Source organism: Stegodyphus dumicola, chromosome X1, assembly GCF_044657685.1.
Source record: "Stegodyphus dumicola isolate Sdum_Otavi_A_Nest chromosome X1, ASM4465768v1".
NCBI lineage: Eukaryota > Metazoa > Arthropoda > Arachnida > Araneae > Eresidae > Stegodyphus > Stegodyphus dumicola.
Genome location: NC_140780.1, coordinates 63309309 through 63324395, shown reverse-complemented (window position 1 = coordinate 63324395; position 15087 = coordinate 63309309). Strand labels below are relative to the sequence as shown.

The 15087-nt window shown below is 33.7% G+C and overlaps 1 protein-coding gene across 2 annotated transcripts in view; it reads left to right on the top strand.

The window, feature by feature from the left end:
• Window positions 1–15087, top strand: part of LOC118205107 (cysteine-rich venom protein AnHyalC-like) — a 188318-nt gene that overhangs the window by 110588 nt on the left and 62643 nt on the right. For both annotated transcript variants that reach the window (XM_085807273.1, XM_035377404.2), the window contains exon 3: window positions 14257–14344. In XM_085807273.1, the coding sequence (XP_085663399.1) occupies window positions 14257–14344 (88 nt within the window). The remainder of the gene's footprint in view (window positions 1–14256; window positions 14345–15087) is intronic.

The window sequence follows — 15087 nt, the reverse complement described above, 5'->3', positions numbered from 1 at the left end:
AAAAGCAAAAGAATTTATTTTCGATTTACTTTTGTTGCTATGTAGATGTTTAGTTGACAGAAGCTTCTATCAACTAAGCATAGTTTAAGCACAAATAACAAACCTACAGAATTTAATGCAATGCATGTAACACAGATTACAATGTAAATGATTAAAGAAAAAACTGAATTTTTTGATTAATTAAGATTGCGCAGCGCAGTAATAAAACACACATAAGATCTAAATTCCATTTAATACACGAAGGAAGAAAATTTTTATTATATATTTTCTTAAAAATTAAAAACTTCTGGAAGCAAATTTAAAAGAGGTATTTAATATAGAACAGTGGAACTCTTCAGCTCAAGTCAGTGCAGTTTATATCTACAAAGGAATGAAGCAGTTATGGTAGCATTTAAATAATTAAAATTATTTTGTGTAGAACAACGATATTAACACGTGATAGAAATAATTATCATCATTATTTATCAAAGTCTGATTTAATAAGAAATTGAATTTACAATATTATAACTTATGTAAAGTATGTACCAGTAAAATAAAAGAATTTCTTAACGACAGAATGATCATTGAAACCAAAATATATGATAAACTGTTTTGTTCAATAACACTTGTTTAACTATAATAAACACAATAGGTTCTATAAAATTAATTATTTTAAAGGCTTCTGGAAAACCTATATGAAAATAATTTTAATTTATGCACAGGAAGACATAAACTCGTAAGAAAAGTTTTACAGCGATAATAACGTTTTAAGAATGATGATTTCGAAGAATTGCAGAAACTATTGGTTTTCGAAATTGAGAAATGTAAGAAAACCAGCTATGCTATCGACGGAATTCGAACTCCTAATTTTCCGATTGCTAGCAGGATATGCTATCAGTTACACTACAATAGAATACGGGGGGAAGTACTTCCTTATATCCTCCCCTCTCTTAACACATTGGTCTCCCTGGAGTCACCGGTGAACGACCGGCACATGCTGGTAGAAGTTTCTCCTTACACGATGCAGTCTTACAATTTATACACAGTGCAGATGGCGTTATTCGTACGTGTTTTGTGCTCATGAGCTGGAATGCTAATTATTTGCATATACCAGCATGCAGTATTTTCCACGCAAATTTGACGCTTGGTGATGCCCCCTTTGCCATGTAGCAATTTAATGTCCTGCAGTGTATTACTGTAGTACATATCTTGAAGCGAAAAACCACTTCTGCAACTTATTTAAATTTACATGAACAGTTTTACATTTAAGTTAATATTAATTTAAAACTTCTGATAGCTTTCTTTAAATTTACTTCAAGATTCTTCACATTCATTTGATTTCATATACTTACAGTGTCGAAGACACTGGAGATAATTCGTTGGTAAAGCGAACAGAGCGGTGGGTTCACGATATAGCACATTTTTCTGGGGCCAAACTGCCACCTGCTATAATTAAACATTTGTTGGCACGTTAGGAATACTAGAGATTTGCCAAGTACTGTAGTCAGAATGCATAGCATAATATTTCTGTCACCTGTCTGCACGTACAGTCATATCCATAACTGACGACGAACCAGAAATGTGACTTATCTCAGAAGCGCTCGTTGCCCAGTTACTGTCCAGGTGAATCCTTCTCTGCACTGCAGATGTTCTATACTAGCTTTTTCCAACCTCTTTTCTCTTAGGAACTCTTAAAATAGCATTCATGTCTTAGGCAACACTAACATAAAATTTATTTTATTCGTCACTGTGGGAGATCCACTTGCTTATCTTCTAAGTGACAACTGTACATGTAGTAAATGCGTGTAGGAATTACACAGGAGAAGGGTTAAAAGTACCCTTTATTAAACTATTTAAAATTCACAATGCGTCGACTTGGCGCTAACACACTACGCCTCACTTCAGCGGTAACTGAAATAACCAAAAATTAAACTAACGCTCGAAGATGTTAAAAAGTAATAGAAATCACGTTACAAGGCTCAGAAAACTCCTTTACTTAAAACCGAGTCGAAACTAGTGGCAGGCTTATATGCCACGTAAACCAGCAATAACTGTGGGAATAGAGCTCACGCAATAGAGGTGACGTCAATAGCCTAACTCTCCTTCTAAAACTCAGTATTTAAACTTTCTCTCCTCAAGGTAGAATTTGCATTCCTTCACGCGCGCTACCAAATTTAAATGTTCTTGGATTGACAATTAGGAGAATGAAGGCATATAGGAAAGAACGTGAAATTAAATTAACTTGTTTATTTAAAATAAATATAAAATCTTACAACTGTTTCCCCGAGAACATTTAGCTATTTCTCCCGGATTAGAGTTCCCATGCAGGTGTCCCATGGTGTACATGTGGTATTTTCAAAGCTGTCTCCAAATCCTGTTAGACTATTTTAAACACGTCAAAATTTTTTGTGTATTCTTAATTCTAGGATAGTTACTATTCTGAAAACATTAGAAGGAAAGACTCGATAACGAACTTGCGTCGGGTTTTCGGTTTTGTAAACTAGTCCCTGTTCCAGGGAAGCATTGAGAAACGCAACGAAAACTGGCGTTAATGGAGTGCTAGACAATGAAAAGTGAAAATATTTGTTCCTAGTTTCATCAGTCGTCCGTCGTCGAGTACAGTGCAAATTGATAGTATATCGGATAAGCAATAGAGGGCACTTGAACAGTCGCCGTTACCATTACATCGTTTAAAACCTACTTTAATATTTTACATATTTTTAGTGTTCCCGCATATAACGTAGTTGAAGAGAATGTATGTACAGACCCTTTGACTAACAGTGTAGCTAACACACAGTGAAAAGTGCTACCGTACGAAGAGTTTTACTGTCTCACATTTGAAGACCTCGCTAAAGAAACTTATGATGAGAAAATATCAGGCAGACTGGAGCATTACTAATAGAGGTAGGCATATTATCGGCTTATTCCATATGTCAATTCAGACTTGTAAATTCGCAGCGTGGACGAATCATGAACCGCTTCTAAATGTTTGAACAGCTATAGATTTCATGAAACAAATATTTGTGAATGCAGAGATTCGCAGAAGTGATGCCTCCTCGAATGACCGTTTGCGCAGAAATACAATTTAAGGGAACCATCAGACGCTTAAAGCAGTGGTGTCCCAAAAGGTGGCTCGCGGACCTGGCAATCCTATCTTTAGACGCTCGCCATCCACAATCACAATATGAGATGAAAACTTTACTCTAATCCTAATGTAAAAATAACCATAAAAAACGTACAGTTACACGTCATGTATAGGGGCATTGCATTTGTGCTCCACTACTGGCATGTTCTCATCTTCACTCTATCCCGTTTCCGCGGTTTTATCTGCGCTACGGATTAGAATTAGATTGCCTGCTTTAATGTAAGCCCTTTTTGTTGTATTTAACTGTAAATATTGGTTCAGATCTGTACATGAAGTTCTATTACTGAAATTTCCTCTGAAAGCTAAAAAAAGCTGCCTTTTTACTCTCAAAAATGAAACAGAGAATCACACAAAAGCAACCTTCAAAACACGTTACATTCTTGCATAACATAAGAAGGAAAGACGGGGGTCGTTATAAAAGAAGCTATGATGGCAATATCAGAGTCTTTATTTCACAAATTTAAAAACAAAAATGAGTTAATCATAGTTATAAAAGATGTGCCTTTGTCCCGAAATACGGTAGCGCCGCAAAGGTACGCTATGGTGAACTACATCTACGTATGAGATCTGATTTGGAAATATGTGTGTATTTTCCCCTACAGTTTGATAAATCTCAACAACCTAAATACCACATTACAAGGAAAAGGAAAACTCGTACTCAATATTATGTACTCAATATCTGTTTTACTGGCTAAAATGTGGAAGAGCAACTTATGGAAGAAAGACTATACATTTTCTGTCATTTTTCATCTTCCTATACTCGGAATTTAAAATCTGAAGAATGATCCATCTAAGCATGTTGAAAAACTTTCTGAATTTAAAAGATGATTCCAAGACAATTTTTTTATGGAGCCCATTTTATTATTCAGAAAAAACCGTTTGTTGATAAAAGAAATATAACAATTCGGAGGCAGAATTAGGGAATATTACTCTTCTTTCTGATATAGCACTCAAAAGCATAGAAAATTAAAATAACGGACTCTGTTGAATACAAAAATATACTTAGATGTGCACTAACAGTGAAAGCATTTTTAGGTCAACATACCCTCTGTGAGCAGGCTTCTTCAAAACTTAAAATAATAAAGGGAAGTATAAACATATATTGACTCCAAAGCATGTGGAAAACCACATGGTGCCGACATGCTGTGTATTAAATCATACACCAAATTTTTAATAAGTTGTTAGAGAAATTAATAATCAAATATCTCGTTATTAACAAATTAATGACTTAATGCAGTGCAGACTTAATGATATTGCTACGAAATGCCCAGCTGCGGTAAGATAGCTTCCTTAAGATAGAAAGCGGGTTTAGGGTTGCCATAAAATAGCAAGAAAAGGCACGGTTACCAGATTTGGCGCGAAATCACCCATATGGTGACATTTGGCGACAAAATTGGGGATATGCCATAGACTGAGCGAGAACATTCTAGAAGGAATTCTTACCGGTTTTACCCAGAATGTTCCCGAAGGCAGATCAAAAGCTATAAATACCCTGCCTATACGCGGAGTAGAAGTTTATTGTGAAAAGTATCTTGAGTGTGTTGACTTCAGTAGTAGTACTTTGAGTGGTAGTAGTAGTGCTTTGATTAGCTTGAGAGCGATTGATCGAGTCTGGAGCTGTACCTAAGTACTTTGCCGTGAAGCTCTCTTCACAGTTATAGCCTAATAGCCTGAAGGCTGTGTTGCTGGTTATTTGAGCTTGTTTATCGTAGTTTCATGACGATTGTAACGCGTCTTTGTAAATGCCCGAATAAATTGTGTTTCAATTCTTCATCAAGGTGTTGTCGTCAATCACTTCATATCCACGAACCCGTAGAAAGCAACAATATATTTGACAATTTAACAGTTATATTTTCTTTTTTTAATAATTAATTTATTAGCATGTGCTTTTCTTTATATTCTAACTTGAAATAAAATTAGTTCGAGCCTACATTATATTTGCGTTTTATTTGTGGATTTTTTTCAGTTTTTTTGTAGGTTCGTATTAATTTTTCTTGTTATTTGGAAACATAAAAATCATCTATTTTCAAGAAATTGTTATTTTTCACACATAAAACACCAGATGCCCGTACAGCAGAAATTTAAAAATAGCCCTTAATGTAAAACCGGTTGGACACCACTGACATAAAGGGAGACTTAGGCACACAATTACTTAAGAAATAACCGAGCACAATAATGCATAATAAAAATCTTAGTTATGCTTGCAGCATTATTCATATTACATAATAAGTATTTATACGTAACAAGTTATTTTACCATAAGTTTACATAAGAAGTATAATCAAATGTCTTGCCTACAGTTCTGCCGATCTGCATAGTGCCCCGCAATACACAGGGTCTGTGACACAGCCTATTTTAATGAAGGCTTCCTCTGTCGCAGTCTTCAACTTCCTAAGCCAATGATCTATAAGAGGGTTTCTCAACCGGTGATACGCGTACCACTGGTGGTACGCATGAGAAAAATAGGTGGTACGCAAAGAACAAGTACTTTTAACTATTAAATTCAAAAACCTCGTGTAGAAAAAGAAATTTTATTTAGAAAGAAATGAAAAGTGAAAAAATTAGAAATTTCCTGTGATTGAACTCGAACTGAAGATTTCAAAAATAATACACTTGTTAACTTTTGTCTGAACCGAAAAATAACTTTAAAGTCATTTCAAATAAAATTATTAAATTTTTATTACCTTTTTGCACAACCTATTTGTGTGAACAAGGGTTTCCTTCCATGTTATATTTAAAAATTAAATACAGAACAAAATTAAAAGTGGATCCTAATTTACGGTTAAAACTAAGTGAAATAAGACCAGACACAAAGAAATTTGTCTCTCTTAAACAGGCCCAAATTTCGCACTAAACTTTAGAATTTTAAGAAATTTTAGATAATAAAAATGGTAACCCATTTTAATCAAATATATTTTTATGTATATATATTTAATACAAATAGCCAATAGGTTGTGCAAATGGCAAAATATATTTTTTTAAATATTTCTATTGAGAAATTGAAAAATAATCATTGTAAGATGCAGCGGTGGTACTTAAGTTTTTCAGTTTTTATTTAGATGGTACGCATGTCGAAAGGTTGAGAACCGCTGATCTATAGTGTACTAATTGCTTGCCTCTTAGCTCTCCACGACTGTAGGTATCGTTCACACGTTAGCAGGGTTACCAACTCAGATTGGTAGAGGCAATACGCGCCATCATCTACATAATTTGAAATTGCAGACTGAAAGCAAAAAAAAATCTGAAAAATCTGAAATGAATTGTAATTACTTATCATTATACCCATTTATTTTACTATTTATGTTAAATATACAGGTAAAATACAGTAAAAGGGCTTTTATCTGCTAATGTGAATTGAAAATGAATGTATTTCAGTCGGATTGCAATAAACTTTGCTAAAGACATCAGAAAATGTTATTCTAAAAACTGATTTCAGTATAAAAAAGGCTTTTTCAAAATCACAAAAAATTAATCATTTTAATAAAGTTTAAGACCTGTATAAAATTTTTAAAAATGCATTTCTGTTACCAAAACAAGAAATCTGAAATATTAAAATAAGGACTTTCAGAATTTCTCCGTAAGAACTATTCTCAACAACTCATACATTGGGACTTTTAGCTCAAGTTCTATAGAGCCAAAAAGCTTAACTTTGGATATATATATTAGATTTATATATAGCATTGTTCTAACATAGGTATTTTGATACAAAATCGGACTTTTTCTGAAATAGCGTACCTGTTTTTTCCAGCCCACCAGTGGCCGAGCGGTAAAATCGCTGAACACTGGTAGTTCGGTCCGAGGTTCGAATCCTGCGAACGGGCTGGCTGCATGGGCGTTTTCGTGGTTTTCCCCATGTGTCACGTGTCTACGAGCCAGTTTCCCTTAGAAAGGCATCCCTTCCCTTAGGCAGATAGCCCTCGAGGCTTTGCCTTAATCACACACACACCCTATTTTTTCCATAGTTCAGTTATACTCAAATTATGCCAATATGCCAAGTTTTGTAAAAATCGCAAGACTAGTTTCTGAAACATTTGCACTCAAAATGTTTCTCTTTAATGCTAATTGAATTTTTGGTATATATTTATAAATATCACTCTTTTTTTTTATTAAACTTATTTGGTTCCTTCTCTCCAGTTCGAAATCTAGATTCAATCGATATAAAATTCACAGACATTTCTTTATTAATTTTTTAAATTTGTATTTTTTAATAAATTTTATAAATTTTTCGAAAACATTTTTGAGTACCTTACCACCACCTTAAAGTATATGTATTTTTAGAAATACCTGCAAAAGATTAGAGTTTTTATTCAAAATTACCCAAGATATAGGCTAATTTCTAAACGTTTCCAAATAGGACACGTATAGCTGATACGTATCGTATTTGGCACGTATCGTATTTTATCGTAATACGTATTGTATCCCAAAATGAATAGTATTTGAGAATGATATACATTCCCCTAAATACTGATGAAGTGAAAGGCGATATCTTTACTTATATGAATGTCAGCAATACGAAGTTGTTTAAAAAATGTTTATGGTATGCGGAATGCCAGAAGAAAAACGATAGACCGTTAAGAAGAAAAAAATAATGTTTTTTCATAAAATTTAGCAAATAAAATTACAAATTTTTTAAATCTTACGCTCTTTGTTTCTGTCAATTTTAAAAATAAAATATTTGAATAAAATATGAATAATATTTTAAGAAACTAAAAGTAGGATGATAAAATTGTGTAAAGCAATGACACAGTGATTAAAAACTGTTTAAATCAATGAACTCATCCGAAATTAATTCGTCGATTATACATCTTTCTCATTTATATAGCTTTTCTGAAGAGCCCACTGAGAGGCGCATTAACTTTGCTTTATTGGATTTTCTCTTTCAATATATGCAGTTTTCAAATGTATCGTAATCTGGGTTTCATAGTATTCTTTCCAAATAAGTCGAACAAATAAAGTCAAATTGTGGAAGATTTATATTAATAAGTATACTTAAAATACGCAATTCGAATGAATAAATAGAAAATTTAGAAACATTTGTTTGAAAAGACCACGCAGCTCAAACAATTAAAATAAAATCCTAAAAAGGAGAACATTATCTAAAATAATAGCTATGATTAAAAAATATAAAATAATGATAATTATCTGAAAGAATGAATATTGCGCCTTTTTTCCAATCGTGCACTATGAAAGGGAAAGGAAAATAGGTTACCATAAAGTGCGCAAACTGAAAAAAGTGCGTCAAGGTAAATGTTTGAATTTCTCAGTACGTTCATAATTTGTGTAGTAGAATCAAAATATGGGAAAAAATCGGTATGTCAGCCACGAAAATTCCGATTTTGTGTCAAAATACCTATGTCAGAACAATTTCTGTATATAAATCTAATATATATCCATCCTAATCCATGCTTTTTAGACGTGAAAAATGCAAGTCAAATTTCGTTAATCAGCCCAGTAGAACAAGAGATATAGAACTGCCCCCCCTTTTTTGGGGGCAGAGTATACTTCATATGAAAATACTCCGCAGCCCTTACTTAAATTAACTTCAGTGCCTAATACTGATTTATAAAACAAGAAAAGAAAATCTGTATCCTTATAGTTTCGTGTTTATTAAATTCTTTGAGACTGTTGGCAAGATTTGAAACTAACAAATTAACAAATGATATTTCTCCTATTTTAATTTTATAATTACTCATTTTGTTAGTGCAAGAGCATTTTAACAGTACTATCGTTCCGTGCAAGAGGGTAGTAATTCAGCTTGAAAAGAATTTTTTAAAATTTAATCCACCATTTTTTAATCATATTAATTTTTGTGTGTGGTGTAATATCTGTCGGCCCGCCGTTATGAAGTTAAATTCAACTCTATTCCCTTTCGCAAGTAAAACAGAAAATTAAGAGTTGAGGTTATATTAACTATACTTGCATGCCATGGCCAATCCCATCTCTATAGTTAAAGGCTAAGTGAGCTGAAGTTTTACCCTTAATCGACCACGCTCCGGCCCATGGGGAAGATAAGCAATCATAAGCTTCAAAATTACCATAATTTTAACTTCGCAGATTTGATCTTAATTATTATTTTGTAAATAGATGCAAAATTATTCAAAAGTGAAACATTTAGTGTCAGAAAATTTCCTGCATTCCTGCATTTGCTTGGTATTTGTTTTGCTTTTAATGAAATATCTTGAAATTTCACTTGAAACTACAATATTAAGGAATACTTCTTTTTGTTGTTATCCTAACAAATTTGTAAAATGGAAATCGAAGTACAACATCTAAGAAAATTAAACGGATATGTTATACATGCTAACAGTTACTTTAATAAAAGTCCTGTCAGTACTTTTATTATATTCTTAATTGTTTGTGAACAGCTGATTTAGGCTGTAATAACTACAGCTTGTAAGAAATCAAAGGAATTTCATAAATGCCTCAAAAGTGGAATTGCTGTCACAACTATGGAAAACACGCTAAACAAAATGAATTAACAAAGCATACCATCAATGCAAAAATTTTCATGCTCAACGATTCTTTAACAACAAAGCAAATACATAAAAGATATCCAATTAAATAGCATGAAATTATCTGAAAAATATCTAAAAAATTGCATGTTTTATACAGTTTTTAGATTTCAGTTTGATAAACAGCTGTGTGCTTCCTTCGGGGACAAACTCTGATACAGGATTTGAGTTACAGGAGGGTCTGATAAAAATCAAACTCAAATTGCTTTCATCCGCCAAAGTTAATTATTGCCAATCACTGCTCTTGACAATTTAATTGAGGATGCAGACTGTCGGTGTCAAGAATGTACTACAGCCGAAGGAGACTATATCCCATACTGACTGTCGCTTTGAATGCGAAAGCCTGGGATCTGGATTTTTTTCACACTGTGTGGCGTTACGTATTGTATCATAGTTCTGTAATTTACGCTATGCAAACTGTTGTATTAATTTGTCATTATTTGGTTAGCGAAATTTGAAGATAAGCTCATCTCACTGTTCCATGCTTAACTCTTGGGTAGGAACATAGCTCTTTTAACAATTTTAAATGCTAGCATATTTTTTTTAACTTATAAGCAAAAACATATTACAAAAATTTACCAAGCTCTTGATAAAGTCCTCTTGTTAATTAAGGATTAGAAATTTTTAACAGGTTTTCCAAATTCAATTCTTTTTCTTAACTAGAACAGAAAAAATTTAGTTTAAAATTTGAGGCTGATATATTTTTTAGATGTTTTTAATACGATTATATAAATAATTTAATAAGCGTTTTATTGCATGTAAAATAACAACTGACATTGCACTTACAAGTGATGTCGAATTTCATTTCAAATTAGTTGAGTTAAACATATCAAAATTTGTCAGAAAATTATTAAATAGAGTTCAATCTGTAAATAATGCTTCAGCAAGTTTTCCTAGGTTCTGTAATTTTCAAAATATGCTATGCTGGCAGTTATGAAGACTTCTTTTATAATGCAATGTATACTACAGCAATATATAATGCGATTATAATATCAGAACTATGTATCTGCTAGAAATCCCGCTGATTGCCTATCTTAGGACCGCAGGATCGTATTTAATATTTAATGCAGTTAATCTCACTTGTTCAACAGTAAAAAACACAACGAAATTATTTACAGTTTGCCAAAGATGTTTCTACAGTCTTTAACATTTTTTTCGGAGGTGAAATTAAAGAAAAATGCTATTTCTGAGCCTTAAGTTCAGAAGACACATAGTTCATGCCGAAATTAATTGAGGTTTTATAGAATGGCCATGTATTTTAAGTGTAAGATTATAAGATATTTTCTTCCTCCTTCTACCATGCCTTCGTGTTGTAACAGTAGCACCCTCGACGCGTATTCGAGAGGTCCAGGTTCCAGGTTCAAGTCCTGGTGGCAGTATTACACATTTTCACCTCTCCTGCTTAGTTATCTAATGACTCTGCAGTGGCGTCCGAACTAAAGGGTGGTGGACGATGATTCTTCACCACCAGGATTTGGCGATTGGGTTCCCTAATCCGCAGTCGCCCTTTAAAAGGGGGAGTATATCAGTTATTTTCTCCCTCCTTTCTGCATGCCTTCGTGGTGTAACAGCAGCACACTCGGTGCGTATTCGAGAGGTCCAGGTTCGAGTACCGGCGAGGGCACTGCTCATTTTCCAAGTCTCCAGCATCAACAAATCCTAATGTAGTCTACCGTGGCCCCCGAACTAAAAGGTGTTGGATGATAATTCGTCAGCACCGGGATTTGGCGACTGGGTCCCCAAATCCTCAGTCGCCCTTTAAAAGACGGAGTATGTAAGGTATTTTCTTCCTCCTTCTAGCATGCCCTCGTGTTGTAACGGTAGCACATTCGACACGTATTCGAGAGTTCCAGGTTCGAGTCCCGGTGACAGCATTGCACATTTTTACCTCTCCTGCTTCAAAATAACCTAATGACTCTATAAGGTTATGTGAATTAATTTTCAAATGTGACTTTAAAGTATAATATCTTTCTCTTCATAAAGCTTTTGATTTAAAATGCTTTCAAGAAGCAGTTTCTCATAATAATGAACGTTTAGTCGTGTATCTTTTCTTTGTTTGTTTAAAAGCGCAAAAATAACTGTCATATGAATATTATAAAAATTTTTTTGGCGTTAGAAAATGTCTTTTCGCCTTCAATTACATCAAGTTACAATAGCTGGGCATTTACCATCGACGTGGTTTGGCAACTTGTACTCTTAGAGGTGTAGCCATTCGACATGGTATAAGATCTTTAATTTATCGTTTAAATTACTACCCATTGCTTCATTAACTTAATGATTTAAAGTAATACAGGTATTTGTTAAAAATATGTGCATTTTTTGTGCTTTTAATAATGAGTCTGATTGATGAAATTTATCTAATTTATGCGATTTATAATATACCTAATAGGTAATCTTTATAAACATTTGCTCCATTATAACAAATAATAAAAACTGTGCCTTACTACTTCACACATTTCAGTACACAAATAATCATTAGCACGCTGTCTAACAACAGATTTTCCCACCTTCACAGAGATGCATAAATTAAAAAATTATACCAAAAAATGTTAAATGAGTATAATTTTATGTAGCGCAGTGTTACAGAAACGCATAAATTAACCACAAAATGCATTTCCTTTCCGAACTGAGTGGTACTTCATAGTTCATTGATCTTCATTTTAGCAAGCGATCATTCAATTTTCGCTTCCACCCAGAGATTTGTAGTACATTATTCTGCCACAAGATGGCAGTCTCTCCGGAAACGCTCATAAAAGTTACTTTTTGCCGCTAATACATTTTCACAGCTTGTCCTTGAAAATGCTATTTTCGCGGTTTAATTACGTGCAGGAAGCGCTTCACAACAGCAAAAACTTCGTTATATCGAAATATAATGTTTTATCAAAATAAATTTTTTACACGCAATGAATTTTACTCCTAATTAAGTACAGAACTCCCACGCGGCCATCGTTTAATTTTCTTCTCATTTGGATAATCTGTATCCTCTTAGTTAATAAAATAACAATGCCATAATTGTTTTGCATACTGTCTTGCATATACACAGAGGTATGACAATCAAAGCGTTTGGTTTTCGTTCTATGTTATAAATATAAAGGACATAACATATCCAACGGTTTTTATGCACTTCTTTCTTCCCCCCCTTTTTTTTTTTAATTTTTTTATAGCTTGAAATTTTTTACTCGAGAATAGCTGATGAGCTCGTTAACAGTTTCAAATAAAAAAATTTCAGGTACAAAACAAGATATGTACTTGATGAGCCTTTCTGTCATAGCCAGAAATTCCTTGAATATCCATAGGAGAAGTTTATAATTGCATTCACTATCAAAAAACTTAACAGGATAGAATGTGACTAAAAAGAAGCTTTTCCATTAAAATATGAGCTAAAATTCTATCTGGAAAAGCTAAACCAGAAATGACTGAAGGTTTTAAAAAATTGTTGAAGGTTTTTAAGATCAGATTCAAATTAAATTTCCCACACATTAATTATTGTAAAACGTAAGCTCATTAATGGCCGAGCTGATGGAAACCTTTTATAGTGATAATTTTGCCCGCAATCTTATTCGCGGATAGTCGCATTGACAACACTGAAATTTCTGTTATTTATTCCATGCTCACCATTTCCTAAAAATTTCCATTTTCCTTCATGAAGGCCCACATAAGTAGGCAGCCGCATGTTCTTTGCCACAATCAGTTGTAATTTAACTCACTAAGGAACGTATTCTTGCACTGTAATTCTATAAAGACGTAATGTTTATCGGAGTAAGAAACGTGAAATATGAAATATACCCTCACCAGGATTCGAGTAAAGTTTTATCTTCCACTTGCTAGCTAAATGCCCTACTACACATAGAAAGCAAGTGCGGAGAAATGGGATCATTTCTTATACTCTCAACCGCTGGAAAGGTGATTGGGAGAGGCATATCAGATGCAGTCAGCAAATCAAGTAACGAAATACTGCCTCCCGAATTTTAGATCGGTATACAGTATTTCATCACTACCTGATTTGTTGACTTGTTTCATCACTGCCTGATTTGTAGACACTGTAAAGCATTATTAGAATTTTCGAAACCATTAAAAGTAAATTTGGGCATGCTACCACTTACACCACGAGATTAAACGTGAAGGAATACGATCATTCCTTACATTATTAACCATTTGAAGGGTGCTTGTGGAGAGACATCAGATCCAGTTAACCAAATCCAGGTGAATACGCGAATAAGCGACCACGACATTTCATTTCGGGCGTCACTATAGATTATGGGAGCTGAAAATGCGACTTATATCGGCTATGCTTCGAAAAGCTTCAAACCACGGATCTTCGAACTGCTAACTGGACGTCCTACTGGTTACACCACAACAGCATACAAGGAGAAATGCAATAATTCGCTATAATGTATCTGCTGACTTTTATGTTAGAATGTATTATCAAAAAAATTTCTATACTGATTATATCCATGTTTATGAAATTAGTGAATTAGTTACTTCAATAAAAAGTCTATGTGTTCCTCAGAGGATTATATCTGTATGATTTAAAATGAACTTCCTGGCTATAAGTGTTCGTATTTTCGAGATATAATCTATTTTATAACAATTTGTAAAATATCCATATGTTCGGTTTCAGGTTTGGGATGAAGAACTGGCAGCTGTGGCTCAAAAGCATGCAGACCAGTGCATCTTTCAACATGATTGCCCTGAATGCAGATCCGTGGGTAAGGTTTGGATTAATATTACTTTGTGTGTTTGTGTGTATGTGTGCGAAACAGAATTCATCAACTGCTAGTAGGATAAATTAATGCCAATCAGTAATCAATAAAAAGCTGCTGAAGAAAGTATCTTTTTATGACATTTTGAGAAACATGGTATTATCAGTAACCACTGAATATAAGGCAAGTACCATAAATTAAAATTTATATTAAAATTATAGAATTTAAGGCATAATGTTGGTGTAAGTGCTACTAATGCTCCACAGGTCACAGTAATAAAATGATAATTGGAAGAACAAGATATAAAAAATTGAAATGTGGGGAAATAATTGGATCATCAAGCCTTGCATTAAAGCACATTTTTATTATTTACACGGGGTATGGATGATTGCTTATACTGGATGTTTTAAGACAACAAAACAACACGCCATCTTAGAATCTTTTCCAACGGTCAAAATCTTGTCTTCTCCTTGCTGTCCACCCACAGAAATATAATTTTGTACACATCGTGGGGAAGAGAGAAGAAGTGATTTCGAAAGGAATGGCAAATAAGTACTCCCAGCCCAGTTAAAGGAAAGCAATTTATGAATGGAATTTAAGTGAGCCTGTTGTAAATATTGTAGCGTTTACTTTAAGCCACTTTTAAACTGGGAGTCGCGACCCCCAGGGGGTTTGCGGGACCTGCAGCAGGGGTTCGCCAAAAAATTTAGTAGTTTTGATATTTCTTTAACTTATTTAATTTTACAATT